Source organism: Acomys russatus, chromosome 18 (genome assembly GCF_903995435.1).
Source record: "Acomys russatus chromosome 18, mAcoRus1.1, whole genome shotgun sequence".
Classification (NCBI taxonomy): domain Eukaryota; kingdom Metazoa; phylum Chordata; class Mammalia; order Rodentia; family Muridae; genus Acomys; species Acomys russatus.
The window spans coordinates 57459260-57486800 of record NC_067154.1 but is presented as its reverse complement, the minus strand read 5'-3'; the positions used below and the strand labels follow the sequence as shown (position 1 = coordinate 57486800).

The 27541-nt window shown below is 40.1% G+C and overlaps 1 protein-coding gene across 2 annotated transcripts in view; it reads right to left on the bottom strand.

The window, feature by feature from the left end:
- The window catches only part of Gpc6 (glypican 6), a 1044456-nt gene that overhangs the window by 314214 nt on the left and 702701 nt on the right, over positions 1–27541 (bottom strand). For both annotated transcript variants that reach the window (XM_051160960.1, XM_051160961.1), the window contains exon 4: positions 27201–27366. In XM_051160960.1, the coding sequence (XP_051016917.1) occupies positions 27201–27366 (166 nt within the window). The remainder of the gene's footprint in view (positions 1–27200; positions 27367–27541) is intronic.

Here is a 27541-nt window from a genome sequence, read left to right as displayed (position 1 = left end):
TTACTGAGGTAGTGTCTCTGAGTAAACCTAGAGCTCACCAACGGTGCTGGTTTAGCTTGCCAGCTTGCCTTGGAGATCCCCTATCTCCACCCTTTGAGTTCTAGAGTTATAGGTAGGCCTCCATGTCTATCTGGGATTTGATAGGTTCTGGGGTCCTGAACCCCAGCCAATCCTCACGGGTCAAGCACTTTAACCACTTAGCCATCTCCCTAGCTCTGTGAACAGAATTTAGAGAACACCCTTAGAGAACAAGTCAGTAATTTTGCTCTAACACACTCTATTATATGTGTGAGCACGTGGGATTTCTGCAGAAAAATGCACCCTTAGCAGTTGATGGAAAGGCCTTGCCTTGCCTTTCCTGTTACTGAGACTTCGGGAAACGTTAATGACCTTCCTCAGAACAGGCCGATGGCCCCTTTTGACTTTGTCGTATCTAGAAAAAGGGCTTTGGAGGAAAGTATGAAGAACGCTGACTTAGAAGACACGTTTTATGCTTTAACTATATGGCCACTCAAATTGGATTTAAGTGTTACGGGAGAAATTATCATGATGCTAATGGTTTTTCCAATATCGATCATTAGTACCTCTACTGAATTTGTCTCTAATTAAATATACATCTACTTCTCCTGAGAATAATTATCATAACTATGGGAGATTTGTTTATCTTAACAAGATTACATTGTTAAAATTTGATATGCTTTTTCCAGATTCTCAGACTCTGACTTTATTCTCTCCCTCTCTCCATCCTTCATGAATCCTTGGGGACTTAGCAGGAAGGGCAAACTATCATTGTCAGGGACCAGTGAGTAAAGAAACATGATTGCTCATTAACATAGTTTCAAAGTGACATTCTGAAAGTGTACTGAGATGCCTGCATAATTTCTTAACTATATGATCATTTTTATTAACACTCAAATAACTGACTGGCATGTGTCTAAGACTGTATATTCATCCAAATGTCTTTAAGATAAGACATTGTTCTTAAACTTCCTAAGATCAGAGCATGTGATAGGCACGTGATCCAGAGCATCACTGTAACGAAAGTTTATTAAACTATTTCTCTATTCATTTGCTACTTGCCAGTAAAGTATGTAGGAACAGTACAGCAAACATTGCCAGCAGTCAAGTGCGTCAAGAGGTGGACGCTTGTTTGGTAGAGATGGTGAGGGGACTGTTATCCGTGAGCCATTTATTCAGATCTACAGTAGCTTTAAGAAAAAGGTTGGTCCATAAGCTGAGAACAACAGAGGGAGCAAACACCTGTGGGACTGGGAAACGCTTGAGAGCATCCTTTGAAAGTGATGCTTAAGGCAATGCTGCAGACGGTGACTCTGCCCCTAATGTGTTCTGTAAACTGAGCATTTTCCATCCCATACCTGACTACCTGCATTATGCTTGTTTGTTGAGGACCAACATTAAGGTTTTAGTTTTTAATTATGGTGCAAGAGAGAAGCTGCACGGAGTTTAAACCTTGTGGCCTTCAGGATTTTCAGCAGCAAACTGAGCTTGTGCTGTGTATAGATCTCTTCTACTTCACCCTTTCTCAATACAGTTTATGGCCAGGGAGCTCTGTCCTTATGGCCAGTTTGGCTAATTGTTAACCCATGTGGCTTGTGGGCACCATTCATTTCTTTTCAATGGCCTATATCAGAAGTCAGATCTTAGAGGAGGAGGAGGCAGTAGCACAGTAAGAGTGTCAGAAGGGAGACAGCTCCAGAAATCCAGAAATAGCTATGAGAGTGAGAGAACAAAGAAAGAGCAGAGAAGCAATTCCCAGGATTCTGCACAGAAGACTGACAAGCACATTCCTGGAGAAGGGAGGGAGCCAAACTGGCCACTGGTCCTTTTCTTTTTAACTGAGGAGGACAAGAAAACTTGCTCCATAGAATCGGAGTCTGCCTGTTAGGGGCTGTGGTGAGACGATGCCATGACACCACTATAGGCTCAGTTTCCACATCTGCAGTTCTGGACAAGATCCCCAATTGAGACTTACTTTTAGACTATCCAAGGACAAATGGCATGACTTCAAATTCTGAGTATGTGTAGTCATTCTCTCCCCCTCCCCCACTAGGATTAGAGCTCTTATTTTCCAGAAACTTCTCAAAGACATCTATAATTTCAAACTAGTTAAATCTACTTTTGGGGGTTTGTTGTACAAACAATAAAATTCTGAATTTTTGAAAAATCATCCAAATACAGCAAACAGTCATTGCCAAAAATCTAAGTGACAACCCAGTGCACACATTTGGTTTAGTTTACAATATACTCAGAAGGTGACAAATTTATCTTTAAATCAGATTATTATTAAGGGGTTCAAAAGGCCTTGTGTCAGAATCATGTCAAAAGACAGAATGGAGAGATAAATACCACATTGCATCTTCACTGCTTATTGCATCCACATGTTTTGATGTTCTGAGAGAGGCTGGCTCTCCTGTGGCCTTTCATTTTATACAAGATTGACATTTCCCTCCTCCTCTTACTAATGAGAAGAGTTCTCAGCACCATCCTTATCACTCTTGTGGAGTTGACACTGATGCATCTAAAGCACAACTCTTCCGGGCTCAACTTTTAACGAAAAGATGCCACACATGAGTTAAGATATCCCCGTTATAGCACATAGCCCCCAGCACGTGGGAGGCAAACCTTCATTCTGAAGACTGATTTCATCTGCAGTAGATGTATAACATTGTGAAAAAATGTTTATCTTTTATGTTTGGAGTGTGGAATGGTTTCTGTAGAATATGTGAGTGTGTGCACAAATGCTGAGTGTGCATGCACGGTGCGTGCAATATGCATGTGGTTAGAGTCATCTGGCCTCGAGGGGCACACTTTATTCAAGTTCTCTGCAACAGTACGAGCAAGTACTAAAAGATCAAAATCACTTCTCTGTGAGTGACACCCATGGACTGATCCAAGATAATCAGTGAATTTCCCACTGGTCTCGTGACCACATGGCAAACACATTCTCATAAAGTGCGAGTAAACGGTGGCAGAACTGACTCTGTGAGCCTCGTGGAGTAGATAAACCGTTCTACACCCTGTTATCTGAAAGTAGGGCTGGAAGGTCAGTAAGATGGTCGTTGAAGTTTCAAACAGAAGGAAAGGACAACCCTGGGTCTCTGGGGACGCTGGTGCCTGGCTGCCAAGAGTGTCAGAAGGCAAGATGATGTGAGTCAGTGGTTATCAAGTGTGACTCCTATCAGCAGCATCAGCACCATCAAGGGCTTGTCAGGAAAGCAGAATCCCCACCACAGAGCTACTGCGTTACAAGCCCAGGGGACAGGGCTCAGCCCTCGGTGCTTTAACCAGCCCTCTCTTGGGCTCCACAGAGCTCTTCTAAGAGAAAGGCTCACGCAGCTCCACCTCCCAGTGCTGTTAGGGACACTGGGCTTTCTGAGGAGCAGTTGGCCATTTGCCATGAGAATGGTATTCTAGCGTCTAGAGTCATGTGGGCTGATAATAAAACCAACAAAACAGTGTCTGGGCTTAGACTGGGCGGGCAGGGTGTCCATTTCCAGAGCAAGTTATTGAGGCTTCCCCACTGAGGACTCTGAGCAACTCCTATCAAAAGTCAGAATATACCTGCTGAACATAGTTAAAGAAGATAGACGTACGACTCACAAAGGGTTATACTCTTTTAATCTTTAGTAAGCAGTTCATAGCCCTCTAGTTTACCATCTTGTCTAACAAAATATGCTCTGCACAAATTTGGCTTGGTGAAATACCTTTCATTTTAGGGGGGAAACTTCAATTCCACTAATACATTTAAAACACATTTATTAAAATATCTGAATAAAGTATATAATTTTTAAAACATGTGCTCTCAAGCCTATGAAACAAAGTCATAATTTAGGATATCTTATTGGGTGAATTCTCAGCTATCTTGCTGTTTTTTATGGAAAAATGTGTCAATTCCCCTCAAAATCTCAACATAGACTATTGTCTTCTACAATCTCAGGAGCCAACCATGAATGTGAAAATCATACTAATAACTGTACAAACAGAACTGCCTTTGCAAACCCAAGGAGGCTATTTGTGATTGTGTCAAGAATAGGACTGTTAGCTGGGCGTAGTGGCGCACGCCTTTAATCCCAGCACTCGGGAGGCAGAGGCAGGCGGATCGCTGTGAGTTCAAGGCCAGCCTGGTCTACAAAGTGAGTCCAGGATGGCCAAGGCTACACAGAGAAACCCTGTCTAGAAAACAAAAAAACAAACAAAACAAAAAAAGAATAGGATTGTTTTGGGTAAACTGTACTGGGTCAGATTTAAACAGTATTCCTGGCTCATTATTTTCTGTTTCTCTTCAAAAAGTCTTTGAAGGTTTAATGAGAAACATTTAAATGGATGTGGTTGAAATTTTAAAATAAAATGGAAAGAACCAGTACCTTTGATTTTTGTTTTTTGTTTTTTTAAATTAAATATTCTACAATTTGGATGGTGGAGACGGCTTAGTGAATAAGAGAGCTTGCTGTGTAAGCAGGAGGACCTGAACACCTGTGAAAAGCTGGGTGCAGATGCATGCGTTTGTATCCATAGCAGTGCACACAGGAGGATTGATGGGGCTTTCTGGTCTTAATTTCTATCCAGATTCAGAGAGAAAGTCTGCCTAAGGGAACAGGGCAGAGAGAGGGGGTGATGGAGCAGGTCACCCAATGTCCTGCTCTGGCCTCCACACACGTGTGTGTGGCATGCTAGCCCACCCACATGAGTGTGGATATATCACACAGATACACTACATACATGCATGTGCAAGCCTGTGCACGTGCACGCATGCACACACACACGCACAAGCGCATGCACGCACGCACGCACACACACACACACACACACACATACACACACACAACCGTTATTCATGAATAATCACTATAGTTCCTATTGCATTTCCGAAGCAGAGCTATCTTGCAATACAGAGACTTTAGATCCAGTTATTTATCCAAATTAACCTTGAAATTAAAATAGAAAGGTCACTGATCTGTCTGAATCCCATTTCGGTTGCTGGGTTGAACAGCGCTCTTTCATCACGCCTGCCCCAGCACAGTTCCAGAGTTTAGTTACACTGGCAACATAATCACTGCGCATCCACACAGTCGCCTGAACTGCTGTTGCTAAGAGGCGGCCATGCTGTCAATGGCCCATGCCAGTTCCGCTCTTCAAAAATGAATTCGTTGATCTTAAGATCTCCTGAAAACCTTTCTGACATGGTCATTTGGCAGCAACTGAGCACTAAGCAAATGGAAGATGCTGCCTCAGCTGTCTAAAGGAGGTGTACATGGGGGGTGCCACTTTAGAGAGGGTGGAGAGACTGAGGAAAAGTGGGAAAACGGGGTCCCACCTGCAGCTTCCTCAGTGGCCAGGGAACCAACCCCTCTGGAGGAAACGGCATCAAGAGGGCCTTAGGCTCTGGCTCCGTTAGATTAAGACCCAAAGAATTGATAGCCTGTCTCAAAGGAGATCTTAGGGAAATGAAGATATGGCTTAGAAGAGGAAGACACAGAAAGATACTTAAAACAATGTGTCTAACAGAAGCATGTACTATTCAACACGGCTGTTGAGAGTTCTAGATGTACAAAATATTTAGCGAAGTTTTAAAGTAGATGCATCACCTTGATACATTCTAAGTGCAATTACTGGTTTCCCATCCCTAGAGCATCAGCCTGACCCACCGCCACATAAATAACCAGCTTCACAGCACAGCCTGAGGCGGCTGGCTCATGATCCGACCCCAACCATCTTCTTGATTACTTTCTCCATTTCCCTCCTCTGTCACCTTTTCTCTGTGCTCAAAGGTTCAATGAGACCGTTTCTCTAAGCGGGCCAAATGTCTTCGTGGCACCATCACTTTGCCCTTCTGCTCACTGTCAAGAGGGACACCACAGTCTGCATCCAGTCTTTGAGTTCAGTACAAGTATCACTGCCCATAAAAATGCTTTTCTAATTTAATCTAGGTAGTATATACCTGTTGCACCTGTTTGTGACACAGTGTTTTTCAATTCAAATATTTGCACTTTATTATGGTAATATGATTCAGCAATTAACAGTGTATGCATCGTCTCACTGGAAGAACTGGATGCTTGGCATTCAGAGGTCAGTGGTCTTTTTCTAGTCTTAGACCCATTACTATGTATGGTGGGTCTCTGAATACTTTATTTTTTTATTGAATACTGTTGAATCACAAAACCTTTCATTTAATGGTAATAATCTTCATTTTCCCAATAACTCTTTCATAAGAAATATGCATTTTTAAATCTAGAAACTTAACTAGAACTTTGTTTATACTGATTGACATACTGAATCCTCGGCAGCAGATTGAAATGGTGAGACAACCCCACCTTGAGCCTCTGCTTGATGTGGGATGCGTTGCCATCTATGCAACAGCATGCTTTTTCTCTTTTTAAAAGAACAGTTATATCTTCCAGACAAGAGCCTGGTAATTTCATATGATCACTATACATGCTGTTGTTAAGGCAGCTTTCTATTTTTTAAATATATTTTATTAATTTATTCATATTACATTTCAATTGTTATCCCATCCCTTGTATCCTCCCATTTCTCCCTCCCTCCCATTTTCCCCTTACTTCCCTCCCCTATGACTGTGACTGAGGGGGACCTCCTCCCCCTGTCTATGCTCATAGGGTATCAAGTCTCTTCTTGGTAGCCTGCTATCCTTCCTCTGAGTGCCACTGGGCCTTCCCATCCAGGGGACGTGGTCAAATATGGGACACCAGAGTTTGTGTGAAAGTCAGTCCCCACTCTCCACTCAACGGTGGAGAATATCCTGTCCATTGGCTAGATCTGAGTAGGAGTTTGAAGTTTACTGCACGTATTGTCCTTGGCTGGTGTCATAGTTTGAGCAAGACCCCTGGGCCCAGTTCTAAGGGCAGCTTTTAAAACTATTCCTTTAACTATGATATTCTGCTGAAGGTATATGCTTTGAATATATCCAGATATATGGGATTTGTCAAACGAATATTTCCTCTTGTGAAGTCCTCATATTGTGAGAAACACATATGAATCTATATGATTGCCAGAGAGGAAAAATCCAAAACCCAATAACAGTGTATGCCTTAAATGCACATGGATGCAGATAGACAGGCAATTTTATTTTATTTTATATTTACTTATTTATATATTTATTTTTGGTTTTTCAAGATAGGGTTTCTCTGTGTAGCCTTGACTGCCCTGGACTTACTTTTGTAGACCAGGCTAGCCTCAAACTCACAGCGATCCACCTGTCTCTGCCTCCCAAGTGCTAGGATTAATGGTGTGTACTACCACCACCCGGCCGATAGATACACGATTTTAAACCATATATGTACCATACACCGTACAATCATCTCCTAGAATGCAGAAATGCCCTCACATTGTACGTAGGCTTGAGGTTGGTTTCTTAAGTAAGATATGGGCACAGCGGATTTTCTGAGGGCCAATGATGGATAGGTTTAAAGAATCATGTTGTGTTAAGATCACAATGCATTTAAAAACTTGACACTTCAACCTTATTAGTCTACAAGAAGCATGGAGGTTTTAGCAATCCTATTTATCAAGGCTAAGCAGCTTATTAAAACCTTCTAATTATTCAGGCAGAGCAATCAATCTAGCAATACTCCATTACCTAGCTCTTTGCCCTTGAGGAAACGTTGCAAAATTTGGGCTAAATTGAGAGACTATAGTGCCTACTTTGGCCAAAAGTTGCTATGTGTTTGAAGTAAATATTTTTGGTTTCTGTCAGTGAAGACAATGCTACTTCTATGTTTGGTGTGAATTCCTAATGGAGAACTTTAAATTCCTGGTGCTTTAGCTTTCAAAGAGGAGGATGAATTCATAAAGCTACTAGCTAGGTTATGAATACCTCTGGTGCTGCTTACAAGGTGATTCTCAGTGAATGACACACCACACAGAACTTCCCTGGCTTGGGACTTGGGAACAACTGTAAGCACTGAGCTGATGTGTTAATATCTGTCGCGAAACCCACTTATCCTCCTCAGGAGAGTGTTTGGCAAGGTTCCCAAACACTTCTCAGCTTGTCTCCTCAAGTAGATGAGGAGACGGGAAAACCATGTTGCAGCTAGGTGAATATCCTTATAAACCCAGCACTTGGGAGGCTGAGGCAGAAGGATTGCAGATTTAAGATCAGTTAAGAGCAGGACAGAAAGACCCCACCTGGGGAAAAAAAAAAAGAAGCAATCCCCCCCCCAAAAAACAAAAACAAATCAAACAAATCAAACAAACAAACAAACAAACAACAACAACAGAAGCCAAAACATTCATGCTGTTTTCTGAAGACAAGGTAGGGAGTCAGCCCTGCATTCAGGTAACCAAGCAGCCTATGGCTACTGAGCCTGCTGATTGGTAAACAAAACCCATCAGAAGTCTCAGTGTTGCTACCAACAGTCTCATGATGTGATGATGGACTATTCTAGAACAGTCCAACACGGTAGTAGAAAACTTGGCACCAGTCCAGGATTCCAATGATGAAAGTGGCAGCCATGCTACAAATGAGGAGAAACATGACACTGTTAACAATATGCAAAGCACTACTATGTGTGCAAAGCATATGGTTGAAGCACTACTATGTGTGCAAAGCATATGGTTGAAGCACTACTATGTGTGCAAAGCATATGGTTTTATCCAGTTTTCACAACCATTTGTGAAATAGATTGTATTTTTAAATTATCTTTTATCTTCTATATTATCAATTAATAATTTTTTGCTTAAATGCTAACCTTTTTCTTTTTTAATATATTTTAATATGTATTTAATATATTTTATTAATTTATTCATATTACATCCCAATTGTTATCCCATCCCTTGTATCCTTCCATTCCTCCCTCCATCCCATTTAAAATGCTAACCTTTTTCAAGAAATAATATTTTTAAAACTTGTGAAAAGTATTACTTTATATTTTAAGTAAGTCTGTAAAATAAATGTTTATTTAGAAAATGACTTTCATTAAATGTCAGGATTATAAACCAACTATATGTGTCTGGAGTCAGCCTGTGCAATTTGGGCAAACACTTAAATATGGAGGCTCTAGAGTTATTGAGAATTCAATGAAGAAATGTTGGTAAGCAAAATGTGATGTAAATGTGCAGGGTTGATATTTTACTGGCATCTGGCACCATACTTTAGAAAGGCTTTCAAGTAACCTAATTACATCTGTTCGGCAAAGACCATTTCCACCTTTCAAAACACTTATCTTTGCTATAATAAGTATCTGTAGTTAGGGCATTGGCATGGGGCCAAAACATTTTCAAATTTAAGTGGAAACACCTCAGTTCATATTCACATTCACATTACCCCTAAAACCACTCGATATTATTTGCTGGATCACTAAGATCCTTGATAATTTTCCATAGTTCTCTTTCCCCACACCTCTTGGCTTTAGTTTGGAAAAGAACGTCATGGAATACTAAGAACCGAGAAGTACACGTAACAGGGAGATAAAGGGCTGTAGGGTCATGTGTTTATTCTCTACCTGTGTCTAGCAAACTGCCTTTAGTTAAAGGCTGGAACCTCATTTGATTCCTGTCCTCTGCATCTCCAGACACCAGGAATAAGAACAAATGAAAATATTTTAGTGATACTTGATTTCTTTAAAAAAAATATTTTATTTTTATGTGTATGTGTTGGGTAAGTTCATGTGTCTCATGTGCATTCCTGGTGTCCAAAGTCAGAAGAAGGTTCTGGGTACCCTGGAACTGGAGTAGGGATGGTTGTGAGCCACCATGTGGTTACTGGGAATGGAACCCAAATCCTGGGGAAGAGCAGTTAGAGCTCCCATCTGCTGAGCCATCACTATGGCCCCAGTATTTGATTTCTTGTTTGGGAGTTTGTAGGATTTAGCAGTTCCTTGCTGTGCTGATTCACTGTATTTTCCTTTAATGTTATCTTAGGATACTAGGATATTTAAAACCCATCTTCTGTCATGTCAAGGTGAACACGTTTACATGTTCAGAAATGGAAGAACTAGTAGGTAGCTTCTAATTATAATTTTGCAGTCATTAATACTATTGAAATAGACTAATGAAATATAATATTTCATAAAACCCGCCTGTATTGTCCTTGGCTGGTGCCTTAGTTTGAGCAGGACCCCTGGGCCCAAATCTGCCTATCATAATGTTCTACTTGTAGGTTTCTAGGACCCTCTGGATCCTTCTACTTTGCCATTCTCCCATGCTTCTCTCATCTAGAGTCCCAATAGGATGTCCTCCCCTCTTTCCCAGTTTCCTGGTAAGTGAAGGCTTTCGTGGGACATGCCCCTTGGGCTAGTATGCAGATATAAGTGAGTATATACCATTTGAGTCTTTCTGCTTCTGGGTTAACTCACTCATTATGATCATTTCTAGCTCAATCCATTTATCCACAAATTTCGGGAATTCCTTGTTTTTAATAGTTGAGTAGTATTCCATAGTGTATATGTACCACACTCAGAGGAAGGACAGCAGGTTACCGAGAAGAGACTTGATACCCTATGAGCATATACAGGGAGAGGTAATCCCCCTCAGGAACAGTCATAGGGGAGGGGAATAAGGGGAAAATGGGAGGGAGGGAAGAATGGGAGGACACAAGGGATGGGATAATCATTGAGATGGAACAAGAATAAATTAATAATAAAAATTTTAAAAAAACATAAAACCCTCTATAGTTTTCAATTCTTTTCTCATTTTAAAGTTACTTTTCAGAGAGACCGTCTTCCTAATGGTTGCTAATCATGGCTACTATTTACTGAGAACTTGTTTATACATTTTATATGCACACTACTTTTGGCCTTGACAAGTAAAAAAGGTGGGTACTTTAATGAGACAAGATTCAGAAATCTTAGCAACATGCCTAAGGGCATGCAGAACAAGTTTATTTAACCATAACCTCACTGAAAATGCAAACACAGGAGCACAGATAAAGGAGAAATCCAGGGATGAGCTATCTTAATAAAAATTTATGCTAGAAGGAATGAAGGTGGGATATGCTGGCTGTCACAGGGTAAAAGCAACCAAGGGCTTGCGACTGCTTATTGGAATGCCATGAGCTCTTCCCTGAGAGAAGATCCTACTGAAACTCTCCCGAGTGCTTTTTGGCACTGCTAAGGTTTGGGAGTGGGTTGACCTGTGTAGGACAGTGGGATACTTTCTCCAGGATGTGTTCACGCAAGTTCAATATGGATCATGACTCAGATGGTTCTTTTCCCAGATGGTTCTACAACTCCTTAATGTAGACAACAGGTAAGATTCCAGAGTATAACTTTGTAAAAACAAATATACTACAAAAGCTTAAAACAGCCTACCTCGTGTGTCAGTGCTGTGATTGAGAAAAAAGCATCTTAGAACCAATGTGGAAGAGAGGAGACCTGAGTAAAATATTCTATAAAGTCTTTGATCAAGAACTAATAAAAATGAATTCATAACTATGACTATGGGTGGAATTTAAACCTCTGGTTTCTCAAGCCTTATTTTCTTTGGCACTGGATGTTTGAGCTGGGGAAGAGTGGGGCGGGCAACAGACTGTGTGCTTGGCAAACCTGACATCCTACGTAGTGGTGTCCCTAGTGGAGGTGTGACCATGACTGCACTATAATTTGCTTTCCTCCTCTGTAAGGTGGGGACAATGACTACACCTGTTTCTTGGACTGTTATGGTAGTTAGATAAAATAACGCACACCAAGAACTTACTGTTACTAATGGTGTTGGTGTTATAGGCATCTTTTCTGACACCACATGGCCCACAGGCCCACAAGAGGCTTTGTCAAAGGGATGCAGTTAGGATCATAGAATAACAATACCTTACTTAAGGTAGTGTTACTTCCTCAAAACAAACAAACAAACGAAAACTATGGTTTGTGGAGGTCCCAAATTGTTACATAAAATGCAAGTGTTTTGTCGAAGACCCAAGCCAGTAGTTAGTGTTTGTTCCAACTCTCCTTTAAATATTAAAACTCTATTCACAGAAGTTCATTGCTTATCAAGCCATTCCGATCTCTAATGTTAGAAATAATTCTCCAAGTTATCTTTTCTTGTTTTATTTTAACACAGTTTTCACAGTTAAACACAGATATTTTAGATAAATATTACATACTACCTGAGGGGCAAGGCCAAAATGATATCTGTAAACAGTCCTCTTAACATTATTTTATCTCTTTTAAATTAAAAAGAAATTATGTTTTTAACTTCTAAGAAGCCAAATTATACAAATGTTAGCACAGCATTTACATTTGGCATGTGTATTTAACAAGCAATTTCCTAGCTCCCAAAATATTTATTTTTTGGTATCCTGTTTGCTTTTTATGACCTATCTACTCTATTTGAAATCTGTTCAATTTATACAATCAGAAAATTACTTTTCCATAATTGCTGTAATTATAGTCCTCCTCATATGCTCACACTTGTTTCTGACATTTCTGTAACAGGACAACGTTTGTGATGAAGTCCAGACACATCAGGAGCATTTAGGAGCCAATGGAAATGCTTCTTCACATTTAAAATATTGTTTAAAATAAATATATGCCAACTCACTTGCTTTTCATGATTTACCATGCCCCTTTCTTTTATCCCAGAGCTCATTGTGGCATTTCTTTGAGTCATTTTAGTACCAATGTCTTAGTTTAGAAAAGTCCTACATGGTATATTGAGGGAAAATATTGTTGATTTATTGAGTTAAAAGTGTCAAACTGAGTGACTCCCTTTTCGAGAAGCCCACTCACTTGCTCTCTGGAGAGATGACTTTGTGGTTGAAAGCACAGCCTTCTTGTCCAAAGGGCCAGAGTTCAATTCCCTGCATCTGCATGGTAGTTCAGAACTGTCTGCAATTCCAGTTTCAAGGGATCCAATACCTTCCCACAGACATATATGCATGTAAAACACCAATGTACATAAAATAGGAATCTTCCCAGAAGGAGAAAGACTCACATGGTATACCCTCACTTATAATTGGGCACTAGCCCAAAAGGCATGCCCCACGAAAGGGGGATAGATGTGAGGACATTCTACTGGGACTCTAGGTAACAGAAATATAGGATATGGGGAAATAGAAGGACCCAGAGGGTCCTAGAAACCTACAAGTTGAACATCGTGATGGGTGGATCGAGGTCTGGGGGGGTGGGCGGTCTGTTCAAACTATTGCACTAACCAAGGACAATACAAGTAGTAAACATCAAACCCCTACTCTGATCTACCCAATGGACAGCACATTCTCCACAGTTATGTGGAGAGCAGGGACTGACTCTGACATGAACTCAGGTGCCTCATATTTGACCACCTCCCCTTGGTGGGGAGGCCTGATGGCACTAAAAGAATAAGCAGGCTACCAAGATGAGACTTGATAGCCTATGACCATATAGTGGGGGAGGAGGCCCCCCCTTGGTCTTAGACCTAAGGGAGGGGAATAAGGTGAAAGAAGGAGGGAGGAACAGGAGGATGCAAGTAATGGAATAACAATTGAGTTGTAATCTGAATAAATAAAATAAATAAATAAATAAAATCTTCTAATGTGGAATTTTATACAGATATGGGCTTGGTTAAATAAACTTTAGATGATCATCACAGAAGAAGCATATAGTCAGGAGACTTTTAAGTGACACAGAGAAACACTCTGCCAAACACTATGACCACTTCAGAAGGGGGCTGGGAGGTCACAGCATTAGCTGCTCCACTACGGGGAACTGTATTCATATCACAAGAAACCCAAGTGAGGCAGGGCACAATAGCACACACATGTGATTCTAGGGCTCTTACACGAGATGAGATGGGAGGCAGACTGGAGGGTCTGCAGAAGCTCGAGGGCCAGCTAGCCTAGTGGACCCAGCAGCAAGTAATGGCTAGACTGTGTCTCACACGAAGTAGAAAGGAAAGGCCACATCCCAACACGTGAGATTGTTCTCTAACCGCCACACAGGTAACATGGCTTCCACACACATGTGCAAGCATGGACTCATTTTTATTACTTGAAACCAAAAAGTATTAAGTGTGGTATTACATAGCAGGTAAGAATTTCCCTTAAAAAGAGTAGTCTAAATTAAAAACAAATGCCCTGGTGTCTGCTAGAAGGCAGTAGCTTATAGTTTCTGTCCTTACACTGCTAATTAGTCCAGATGGCTGCGGCTTTCCACATAAATAAATTCAGACTTATTGGGGAAGGGCACATGACATTTTCTCAGCCACCTTTGCCACTTTCTCTGGTTTACTCTTCTGCTGGATTAACATGTTTCTGTTTAAAAATTTGATTTTCATCTTGTAGTCAATTTGTTGAATAAGGCTTATACTTCATCATGCTGCATTTCCAAACTATTAATTCTGCATCTTGAACATGCCTGGATGCATCTCTGAATTAGATTATCTTACATCTTAAAAGTTGACTTAAACACGTTTCTGACAAGCAGGGACACCCTGATCACTAGGCATCACAGACCAAAAGAAAGAGGCATAGACATGACACAGAAAGATCAGTGAATTTTTTCAAAATCTAAAATGATTTACAAGGAAATGGTGTTTCAGCATCAAATCCGACTCAAACAACTAATGTATTTTAATGGTAACTTTATGAAATTCAATTAAACGGAAATGGAATGGTATTTCAATAATAAAGGGCCATATTTTTAGTGCTACAAGGCCACTATTTTACCATTTGAAATTTTGATCTTAAAAGCCAAAAGTCCCATGTGTGTTAAGAAAAACAAGTGTAAAAGCTCACAATGAGAGCAGAAGACTAAAAGCAGCCTCAGGCGCAACCTTTGCTCTGAGCCACGTAGGAGACCTCAAATTACTGTTCCCAGGCCCGACCTCTCGTCTTACTTTGTTCTGGCAGCCTTCCAAAGAGGGACAAGTGGTTTTAGGGCTTTTTCTTGGGTAATAAATCAACTAATATTTCATGGTTTTCACCTTTAACAGGCTAAGCAGAAAGCATCTGACAGAAGTCACTACCAAAGTTTGGAGAAATAATTTATACTCTAGGGCATTCTTAAATCAGTAACTTTGCAATGTGAAATCCAAAAGATAAGTAAACAGAAGCAGCTGCTCCTTCGAAGGCTGCGTTTCAAAAGCTGCATCATGTATATTTGTGATGGTCCTTGGGGGACTCAGTATACAGAATCCAATGAATAGATTACATTGGTCCTTGTGTGCCAAGCTTTCATTGTGGCAATTGTGTCACGGGGGCATGCAGTGAAGTCAAGGGCTGCTTTATGATATATGGACTTCTTGCCAGAGAGGGGAATTAATTCCTTTTTGGAATTTGTTGTTGTTCACAAAATTAACTTTTTCACACCTTAACTTGAACTTCAGAACTTGGTGACGGCCAGAAGTGAACAAATCAATCCAAGAGTTTGTGTACTGAGAAAGGCAACACCAATAGAAATGAAGTTTCCTCTTAGGTTGAATGCAATTATAAAACATCACTGTATGTGATAAGTAAGACCAGCAGAGGGGTGCCTGAGTGAGAAAACGCACTGTGGGAAGCATCTAGGCATGTCTCTGTTGAATTGTAAGCAGAACACTCATATTTGTAGTAGTCTAGCTACGTTTAATTAAAAAGGCTGGGGTGTGTAGACTCAGCCTCATTTTGAGAGTGTGTATAAATGAGAAAACTTAAGTGTTTCACATTAGTGGTAAAGACAGTGCAATTTTCCAGAGAGAGAGAGAGAGAGAGAGAGAGAGAGAGAGAGGGGGTCAGGCCCCTGTGTCAGCCCAAGAGTTAGGACTCTGGCGCATGCATCTGTTAGGGTTGATTTGGACACTGGTCATACAGCCCTTTGGGCTTGGTTCTTACAGTCCTGGCTTCTGCCTTAGGAAGAGAGAACATCACCATTTTTAGCATCTACTTGAAAATGTCTTTTTTTTTTTTTTTTTTTCTTGGTCTCACTTTCTTTCAAATACAACAAGCCCTAAACAAATTAAAGAAACTCGTTTCCATTTCAGAACTAGCTCCTCTATTTGCTGACACCACCGTCTTTCCCTGGATACTCTCCTCAGCCATGGCTGATGTATTGCTCTCTCGCCTCCACATTTAGTCTTCACTGTCTATCTGTAGGGTCTTGTAAATCTCCCGTTGCTACTCTACCATGGTATCTGCTGTCCATCCTCCTTCACGTCACGCTTTGATGACGTATCTAGTGGCGCTGCCGTTCGTCTCACCCATCTGAACCCATCCTTTACTCAGCTGTCAGATTGTGGATCAGATTCTGCCATTCCTTGAATAAAAGAACCCCACAGCTTGCCATTGCCTTCAAGACAAAGGAAAGGATTTAGACCTGAAACCTCTATAGTGGAATCCTGGCCGCACTCACTGCTAAAGACAAAGACGGACGGGATTGCCCTCGTGAACTTGGCAGGTGGTTCATGCCACTGCTTTCCCGGGCTGGTGTCCTTAAATGAGAACAGAGCAAGGCAAAGCCTTCTCTGCTGGGAAGGGGCATACCTCCCAGGAACCAAGAGAAACCAAGAAACAGATTGGCGGTGGGTGGACTACACCTCTTCTCATCCCTCCTGTAAGTTCTTGTCAGCTAAAGATGGCCTAACAAATTTCCTTTACCTGTCGCTTTGTCTCTTTGGTTGGCACACTCTGATATTTCCTCTTTTCTCAATCCTACTTTCTGTTGTATTCTTCATAGGTTATTCACTTAAAGAGGGATCCATATTGTTTCTGAGCTCAGTGGTCACTCTGTGGACACGCCTTATCTCTTGGTGAGTGAAATGCACTTTCTAGTTTAGTAGTCATAGTAACAAGAGGAAGGAATACTCATATTTACTGATGGGAATAAGGCAATGAATGAAGTATAAACAACATTATTTAAGTCACATAGACTGTAAATGAGGTCACCAAGATTCAAGTCCACAGAATGATTTGAGAACTTGAACTCTTAACTAAGCCTCGTCCACCTAATTCAACTCTGCTTTGAAAGCACACCTCTCATATCTGTGGAAAATCATGTTTCAAGCCTTAAGATGAGATTACGTGACCTTCTCTTGTGCCTAGTGCACATGTAACTAGTCCATTAGCACAAAGGAAATCATCTGATAAAGACGATTTGAATGAGAATCAGAGAAATTGTGACACTGAGTTGTGTCATGTCAATGACAGGAATTTTAAGGGTATAAGTCTACATTATTCAATAGTAACTATTATCTACATATAATGTATAATCAAATGAAATTATTATGTTTTATTCCTAAGCCAGTAAATATGTATTTTGTGGGTATACTTCAATAAAGGGAAGGGGCAATGATGAAAAATATAGCTCCTTGGACACATTAACTGTATTTGAAGCATTCAACAACTACATTCTATTAAATGTACACATATTAAAAGTAAAAAAAAAAATGATTGATTGATTCATCTCAGTAAGCTTACTTAAAGTGCCACATGCTGAGAGTGGGCTACTAGTACTATACTGGACTAAAAATATGGAGAATATTTCCATCATCAAAGACAGTTATCAGAAAAGAGCTAATTTTATACCCTCAATTTTCCCCAATACACACTATCACTCCATGTTGCTGAACACTAATTTGCATTTCATAAAACAATACTAGGAGTTACCTGGTGCCGCGGGTAAGAATTTACGCACGGCACACCAGTCTTACCACTGTAACTTATAGTTGCATGACCATGGCTAGTGTTTAACTTCTCTGAAGCTTATAATGTTGGCTTCTTAATAGTGTTTTTTTAAAGATTAAAAAATAAAGTAATTCTCATGTTGCCTGATGTAAGTGTTCTCTTAATGGGATCCAGGATTAAAGAGGTGGATACAAAGTTTCTTACACTTCAATGTGGGTATGGAATGCTGTGGGTGCAAGCAAGCTGCAGGACAAGTGTGAATATCTTCTTCTGGACAAGCTGAGAAATACGTATCTGTACCCTAAATAAATAAGGTATAGTATTATACACATGTTCAGTTGTGCCAGCAAGTACCTGCCAAATATTTAAAATTCAGCTATGAGATTCAGCCTAAATCACCACAGTGCTGTCAAAGGCAGGAGTATAGGGGTGTTATTCTTAAGAAGCTCTCTTAGGGTTATTTGTGATTTAAGCTCTCCAGAAGGTTGGGCCAGACCCCTTGTTTTGAGTCAGAGACTAAATTTTTGAAACCATATTCATATTCCTAAGAGTTTTGGACAGCAGATTATATCAAAGTCAGTGATGTCAGGTACAAAGACCAAAGACACTGGACTGAGACAGAGCAAAGAATCTGCCACTTAAACCTTGGGAACCCAAAAGCCACATGGGAATGGAAGGACTATTGCTACTTCACAACATTCTCACCTGCTCTGACCTATTTACCCTTTCCAATATAATTCTTAGACCCCTCATTAAACCAATGTGTTTCTGAGCATGGGTCTTAGTGGTGAATACTGTTAGGCTTGTTCGACAGTTAACTGCCTATGTTGCCTTCCAGAAAAGTCCTTGTTCCTTAAAGAACAAAACTGGAACACATACAGGTATATCGGTACTTGAAGGATGTTATACTTCTATTTCATTGTTTTTTTCTAACTTTTCACACTTTTCAGAGGGAAATAAAGGAAAGTGTTAGTGTGACAAATTATTAAAATCTATGCAAAGAGAAAAACTGAAGACATACCGTTCATGTGAGATTTATATATAATCTGTTATTTCAAGGACAAGGATTACTTCATGCTCAATTTTAATTTAAATTCTCTCTTGGCTATCTGATGAAGTATTAATAGATGTAATATCTTTAGGTGAGTTGTAACCTCAAAGGTTTTACATCCCATGAAGTTTCTCAAAAGTTTAAATTACTCTACAAAAATTTATATTTGTCCCTCCTTTAAAGTATCAAATAAAAATATGTTTTGACCATCAAGATAGGTGACCAGAATCACATCTCTCAGCTTGATTTTCACCCGTTGTTCCTTGAGGGCTGATCCCAATAAATAAATCACAGATCAGCAAATGGAGGGAATATGTTTTCTTTAAAGGTGCCATCTATGACCGGTGAAGAAAAATGCCTAAGGAAAATAAAAAGTCATTTCAAGAATAACTCAAACATGATCATCAGTTCTTTTCTTGAGACAACTGTGAACTGGAAAAGTCTGTTTAGAAAAGCTGTTGTAAAATATCTGTGAGTGTTGTATAAGGCAAAGAATCCTACCCAGTGCCATCATTAACACAAGTATCACTGAGATACTTTGATAACACATGACAACAACACACAAGGATAAGATAGTGGGTCAAAATAAGGATTTTCATAGTAGCTGATTTCTTGGTGACCTTTCTGTTGCTGTGTCAAAACACCATAATGAATGTAACTTATCAAAGACAGTGTTTGGTTCAGCTTAGAGTTTCAGACCGTTAGAGTCCATGATGGGGGACCAAAGTGATGGTGGCAGCAAAATGCCAGAGCTCACATCTCTACACTGAAGTAGAGAGAGGGAGAGCACTCCAGGGATCCCCCAGCCCTGTGGAGCCTCACAGCCCTTCCCTCAGGAAACCATGCCTGCTTCAGCAAGTCCTCCCAACCTATTCCACGTAGCCTCAGTACCTGAGGCCAAGTATTCAGACATGCGATTGTACGGGTGCCATTCTCGTTCCATCCACCACAGCTGCTGACAAGGACTCGAGTGTGATTTAAGTGGTAGAGATCCCTTATCTTTGTTCTTTTCAATTTGTCACCAGATGCAGGATTTTGTGGCTCTTGCCACAAAACAGTTTTTGAACAGCTATGTACCATGATGCCTTCTAGAAAATCTTCCCAGTTAGCCCGATTTATCTTCCTTATTTTTCAATTTCTGTAATACAGTTCCTACCACCACACATTGGCTGAAATTGGAACTGCTAAGGCTGGAATACTGTTTATAGTGTTTGCTTTTTGCTGCCCTTTCAGACTGTATTTCAATCCCCTGTTAAAGTACACACATGCACACAAACATGCACACACACAAACATACACAGAAACATACATACATGCCTACATACATACACACAGGTCCACAAACATGCACGCCCACACACACACACAGAAATACACATGCATACACATAGACATGCACAGACACATGAACATGTACATACATACATACATTTCCATAAACATGCAGACACATACATGCTTACATGCACATACACACACATGTTCACATATGCATTTTCTCTCTCTCTCTCTCTCTGGTGTTTTACTTTCTCTTTATAATGCCTACGGCTGGACACTTCTGTTACAATTTGCGTTTGGAAAAAGTGATGTCATATTTTCAAAGTCAAGTGGTAATTGCTAAAAGCAATCACCTTTTGATAGAACCAATTACTCTATTTGTCTATAGAAAATATTAAAAATGAAATATAAGTAAAAATTAATTTTAAAATAGCAAATTTCCTAAGTACTTGATATAATTTGAGTTAGCTCTGCGCTCTCTTGCCAAACAAAATCCTTCTTCAGTTGGTTCCTAAGGAAACTGGTAAACTTGATAAGGTATAAAGGTGCTTCATGAAGAATCACATCACCAGCGAAATATCTTGTGTCCTTATAGATGCTATAATTGCAAAATTAGGTATGCCTATATTGTATCATGGCTCTGATCTATCTTTGAAATCTAGTTTAGATTAATGAATATCAATTAGTAAATAGGAAACAGACCAATTAAAAGCTTTAAATTTATACAAATTGAGTACATAAGAACTAGAAATAAGTGAATAAATATAAGAATTGGAAGTGGAAATAAAGAATCTCTCTCTCTCTCTCTCTCTCTCTCTCTCTCCTCTCTCTCTCTCTCTCTCTCTCTCCTAGAATGACAACTTGAACATAACATCTTTTAATGTCCATTGCTTGCTTTGAACCATTGGAAAATTACTTGTCTCAGAAAGAAACTTTCAATTCTGTGTAACCCACACATTTCTAACTCATAGGTCAAAATTAGTGAACTCTCAAAGGCTAAGAAATGCCTGTCTCAGAGTGATCAGGACACCACAGGAAAACCTACAGAATCAACAAACCTAAGCCCGTAGGGGCCCACAGAGACTGAACTGCCGATCAGGGAGTCTGCAAGGTCTGACCTAGTCCCTCTGCACAGATGTGACAGCTGTGCAGCTTGATCTTCTTGTGGGACTCCTAACAGTGGGAGCAGGAGCTCGGTCTGACTCTGTTGCCTGCCTTGGATTGCTTTGTCTACCCTTAATAGAAGAAGAGGTGCCTAGTCTTACTGCAGCTTGATTTACCAAGGCTAGTTGATATCCCTGGCTTTCTGAAGAGAAAAGAAGGAGGAATGGATGGGGGTGAGATGGGGAAAGGGTCTTGGAAGAGAGGAGAAAGGGTAAGCTCTGGTTGGGATGTAAAATAAATAAAATAAAGCCTGGCTTACATTTGCTGAGCAGCCCATGCAGTAAGGTGCATGAACAGCATTAATCACATTGTACCACAGAGGGAATCTCACCCATGCAGAGGTCAGAAATAAAACATTATTTAAAACTTGGTCAATTCATAACAAATACAGCCAAGGAAAAATTGCTGGGTCCAGCCAAGCGTTTTCTCCTTTTGCTGCTTTGTTTTATTGTTTTAAGCCTCCGGTGAGAAGTTACTATTGCATATAATTCTTCCAGCATTACAGAGACAACACAGTATTTGATAAATGCTTGCAAAAAAAAAAAAAAATGAGAGGTACTTATCAATAACTACAAAAAAGAAGGCGAAGGGTTGGGGCATTGTGATTCTGCTGACAGGAGACATGGGGATCTTTGTTTGTTGTTGCTGTTTAGGTCTTTCTTGGTCTTCTTAGGAATGCGTGAAGACAAAAACAGTGAGACCAGAGTTTTAAATAATTGCTTTGGCCTTTGTACCTCAGCTGAGATTTGAGCTTCTGGACTGCGTTATTGGATAGACTCTCATGTTACAGAGTGGGGATGAGGAGGCATTGAGCACTGGCTGGGAAAGACAGTAGTGCCCAAGTTGTTCTGCTGTTTTGGTCTAGAGGAAATGATCTTCTACGCTACAGGGCTACAGAGTCTACAAACAGGCTGTGGAAGAGTCCGTCAGCAAGGGTCACATGAAGCCTGCCGAGGAATGCTTGGTAACTATAGAACTTAGCAGATTTTATGTTATAGGATTTCATGCTTGAGGATGTGTTTGAAATAGTAGTATTATACACAAATGCTTGACATAGTCTCCCGTGCTATCTCACAGCTGCCTAAAAAGCAGACATCATATATAGTTTTATAAAACAAAGTAGGTGTTTATTTGCTGTGAATAACAAATGCTTATCTTGTAATTTCAAATATGGTTTGTCCAACACCGTTTTGCCAAGCTAAAAGAAAAGTACATATGATTTACATTGAAGACTGTTCTTGTAGGTTCTGAGAAAGACATCTTTGCACCAAAGTTTAAATTTATTATGTAACACTTACTTGTCAGTCAACTGGCCTTACACAGTTTCTTTGCAGCTGGCCCTAGCTTACAAGTTGACAGCAGCAGCTGCCACAAAATCTAGAGTCATTATCTGATTCGTTCCAACCATTCTTGCTCTTATGGATTCCTTTAACAACAAGGATGCATGATTTTCAAATCACTGGGTTACTCAGAATTACATTTTAAAAAGCAGATCTACAAAGGAAAACAGGAAAGTCTTGATAGTGCCTTAAGCCTTCCTGGCTAGTTTCCATTCATTCCATTCAAAGGGTAGATGCTATTGAGTATGGCTCTTACCAAGCAACAGCCATCTCTGTCTTCTGCTTACACCAATGCTAGAGTGGCGACGGGCTCTGGTTAAAGACATATTGGACTAACAAAAGAAGGAGTGAGCAGCATCACAGTAAGTCCCTTGGCAGGGATAAGGTGGGTTCATAATTGACAGACTCACCATTGTCTCTACATTTGGGTTGTCTTAAAACTTTCTTATTGGCCAGTCTGAGGGGAAGGGGGAAAGAAGCCCAGAAAGTTTGATAACTCATGCCAATGTTTTGAGTGTCCAAGGCCTAATATCTAATATAAAAGCTAATACAATAAAGTCCAGATACGGTCTGGATTTTATTTCTAACTTATATCTCCATCTATTTCCATCTATGTTTGTGTACATCATAGTAATTCTATTTTACAAAGCCCATCAGTTAAGTCAGTAGTAGTGAGATTTTATTATAAAAAATAAAAAAATAAAAAGAAAGAAAGAAAAAGAAAAAAATTAAAATAAAAACAACCAAGTATTTTGAGAACCACAGACAGACCATGTCAGACCTACAGAAATGTGACAGATACTTGTAAATGTAAGGATTACATATGCTGCTGCCGTTCAACATCAGTTTCATTAGATGGTGCTAATTTGACATCACGATACTTAACTATTTCATTCTATACATGGCCAGGAAATGTTTCCCGAAGCCTAGGTAAAACTCCTTACTGAGTAGACATCGTGCATCCTAAATTTCTATTATACTAATACCGTATGATAACACACTACACTAAATTCCCTATAGGCAAAAGCATATATATCTAACATATTCAGTACATATTCCTGTGACTTATTATTAGGTGCCACGGTTCATATGGCATGAATGAAGATTTACTGATCTGTCTTCTGCTCATACGAAGAGCAAAGAATCACTAGCCTTAATTATTCTGTGTTTTGAATTAATATACTAAAATAATCAAAGTCATTTGTGAACAGCCAGACTATGCAATTGTAACAAAAGCACCTAAAAGTCTTCTATTAATTGCTGTGATGGGGGCACGGTGTGTGACGTTGGTGAATCAAAGTGGCACAGGATGAAGTAGGGTCCCAGTCTCTTGCAGTCATCGCTCTCTTCTCATACCAGCAGCTTTTTTAAAAAAGAGACCCTTTTCTGTTCTCATCAATACACTCTCTAACTGTACCAGATGTTTGGAGGAGACTGCCCCACAAAGCCATGGTTTTAAAGTGTATGCAAGATTTATTATAGCCACTTACATGTAATTTGATCTCTGTTTTCTGTGCTTAGACTCTAGGTGTAATTTACAGCATGGTCTTTTGTCAAGCAGAACAGTTCTTACCTATGGATTCCTGGTATCATCACTAAATACTCAAAATAACCGCGGGATGTTATTAAAATGAGTTCTGGACACAAACTGACTCCTTGTAAAGGCTTTTAAATTAATCTAAGCACTTATTTTTTAAAAGGGAAATCATTTTGCATGTAGGCACCATTCAGAAGTGAGAATGGGACAAACCATGTATACATAAAAACAAAACAAAACAAAAAAACAGCTGGGCTAAATGCCTCAGCAGACCTTCAGTGCCTCAAAGTGGGATTTCCTCCTGCTGTTCCTGATAGTAAGATCAGGCTACAAACGATGTTCATGTTCCTCAAGGGTACTGTCTGGCTCAGGGTACTCACAGATCACCCATTCGTTCTGACTGATCACCAAGGATAATGCGAGCTGTGCTTTATTCTGGGAGGTTCCACAGGCTGCTACAGGGTGGGTTAAGACACTTGCTAAATTGCTAAATTGATGCTTTTTTAGCAGACTCAGCTTGGTCTAGTAGACTTTTTTCCAAGGTAGCCAACAACTTAAAAAAAATAAAATAAAGTTTTGTTTTCATAAAGTTTGAGTTTTTCGTTTTCTTTATGATCTTGGTAAGAGTTTTAAAGTGGCACCTCTGTATAGGGCTCCCAGCTAAACTTGTTGGAGACGGGCTAAGAAATGAATCTTGCCCAGACTTCTGACTTCCTTTTTTTCTAAGACTGAAGGAAAACACCACCACTACAACCACAGGACTTCAGAAGAGGATGGAATACCTTCGGGGTTTTCACTTGATTACTTAAAACACCTCATGTTAGCCATGAATTCTTTCTTCTGACGCTATCCAGACACCAACTGAATTCTAAGGACTTACCCCTTTCAATTAAGTGTTGACATTGCAGAGATCATGAGAACCGGCACTGCGGTGACTCTTACAGCTGACAGCACGCCCCAGCAATGCTTTAGATGAGTACATAGTAATTAAAGGGAAGCACCCTGAAGATCTAAACAGTTTGTGTACCTGATATACATAGCAGCTGTGATTGGCCCTAAGAGAGGTGCAGGGTTTGACGAATAGACACCGGGTGAGGGAGAGAAAAGGGCTTTGGGTGATCACCAGAGAAAAGCTTTTACACAACAACACTTAATGAACTAACTACTCGTTTTCTTCCTGATTTTTGCTGCTGCCTTTATGGACACTGTAACACTGTAATGCTGGATATATAGGTACGGAGAGTGGAATTAGTACTTTTTTTTTAATTGAAAAATGAAATCATTCATATTATATCTCATTTTCTATCCCATCCCATGCATCCTCCCATTCCTCCCTCCCTCCCGCTTTCACCCCGGAATTAGCACTTTTGAATAACCAACGTGTCACGAATATTGCTCATCCAGATAAGTGTATATTTTGCTCTACAGGTCTATCTTGGTGAGGAACTCTCAGTGCTATAGCAAAACAGGATGAAGACAAAGACCCTGAAGGATTATCTTGTGGAACATTAGGACTGAGAAGAGGGGAGAAGAAGCAAGCACATGAAATGAATCAAGCTGGAACTAGACACAAGCTCTCTTTATCGTTCTAATATAACCAACACATGGGGGAGCTCATATTTTAGTTTTTAAAAATCAACTGATTTTGTTTCAGACATTAAATTTCACATCAAGCTGTCACCTAACAACCCAGTGTATTGAAACTATAAAGATTTGCTCTATGTTAGGATATCCAATGAGCACCAAGGGGGGAAACCATTAAGGAGGAACTATCATGGGCCTTCATGATGGCTTAGTGGGTAAAGACACTTGCCACCACTCCTGAGTTCACTTTGTGGAACTTCCGTGGTGCAAGGAGAGAGACCCGATACACTCATGTTTTCCTCTGACCACCACATGAGTGCCTTGTCACAAATATACACACACAAACAATACATAAATTCAAAACAAGATCGAAAGTAACTATTGTTCTTACAATGTAAAAAGCCTTTACCTGCTCAGTAGTGCCATATTCTACGCAATATAACCCACACACCAACTTCCATCAATTGCTCAGTTCAAGTAAAGGCAGTACTAGTAACTAAGGCAATTTCAACCCAAAAGTATAAAAGATCTATATAACTCACAGCATTCTAGGAGGTTTAATCGAATTTAAAAATATGAAACTTTTAAAGATTTCTTTTGGGTGAGATTACATTTTTTGCAAGCATGATTGAGGCACCTTTTCTCTGCTACACCTAATCCAAATCTTATATTGCAGAGAACATATTTATTTCCCCATAACTCCACGATTTTAACAAAGTGTCATGTTGCTTTGTTTTCATATTAAGTAACCTAAGTCCTAAAAATGTATTCCTCAGTGAAAACAATTTAGCAAACATAAACTTGGTCATTCTGAACCGGTCCCGAGAATTTCTTATATGACTTCCTATTTGATGCAGACTTCTGCTTTTAACTTCAGAAATATTTTCTCTGGTCTTCTTAAACAAAACAGTGAGGCAGCCAACAGTTTCATTGACAATGCTGCATGTCTGTAAAATTATGGCCCACTGGGGCAATGATAGGCACTCCTAAATTCTAACATGTCTTAGTCCCTTCTCACGGCCCCCTAAAGCTTTGGAATGGCCAGAAGACCCTCTGCGTGCATCCTACTTAGAAGTTTGCATAAATGATGAAAGCTCGCTGAGGCTGACAAATCCAGCTGCTATTTTCAACTCCCCACTTGTCACTTTGTAATTGCAGTAAATGCAATGGAAAGTCCTTTTACTTGAAGGCCATTTGACAGAGGGAAGAAAACACATTTGCTCTTTCAAGGCTTGTGTACTTTCCTGGGAGAAGCCTGCCTATAAAATTTGTCCTTTTATCCTTAGAGAGCTATTTGGGAAATACCTTTGAGAGGAGCCATGATGCAGAACTCTTTCCCTGCACCCTCATCAGCCTCTCTCCTAACTTCTGGACCCTCCTGTGCTTGGAGCCTGTTTTTCTTTAGGATGAGACGGGAAACTGGTATGTGTTAGAGAAAATATTGAGCTCTCTTTATTCTGGCAATCGAAGGAATTGTTTTTAGAAAACCTCTGTCCCAATTAACTCAGTACAAATAAAAACCTGAGTGGTTTTTATTTTCTGATAAAATTTGACAACTGCAAAATACTGTTTTAAAATTGGTAAAAGGCCAGTTTAGTCTCTATAAAGTCATCACAACCTCTGAATTTGCAGAAGCATCAAGTATCACCATCACTTTCAGGTCACAGGTCTTGGTTGCAGGACCCGTTGCCTGGCTCTTACCTATGAAGAGATTCCACTCGGTGTCCAGATCTGCCTGGTTGGCCAGACAGCCCTTCATGACGTTGAGGCAGTAGTTGTTGCAAGGCCTCACAGTGGGTAAGCCTCGGCAGTATGGGCAGTACAGCATCTTCATGAGAGCCCGGATGCACCCAGGGGTGGGGCTCACCTGCAAGTATATAAGATGGGGGAGGAAATCAGTATGAAAAAGATGGGGGAGAGGGGAAAAAAAGAGTCATGATTTCCTAAGTAGCACAATGAAAAATAGGCAAAGGTGCTGCACAGAACCGGAAGTGGCCAATCAGAGGGTTGGAGAAACTGTTACAAGTTGAGCCCTTTTACAT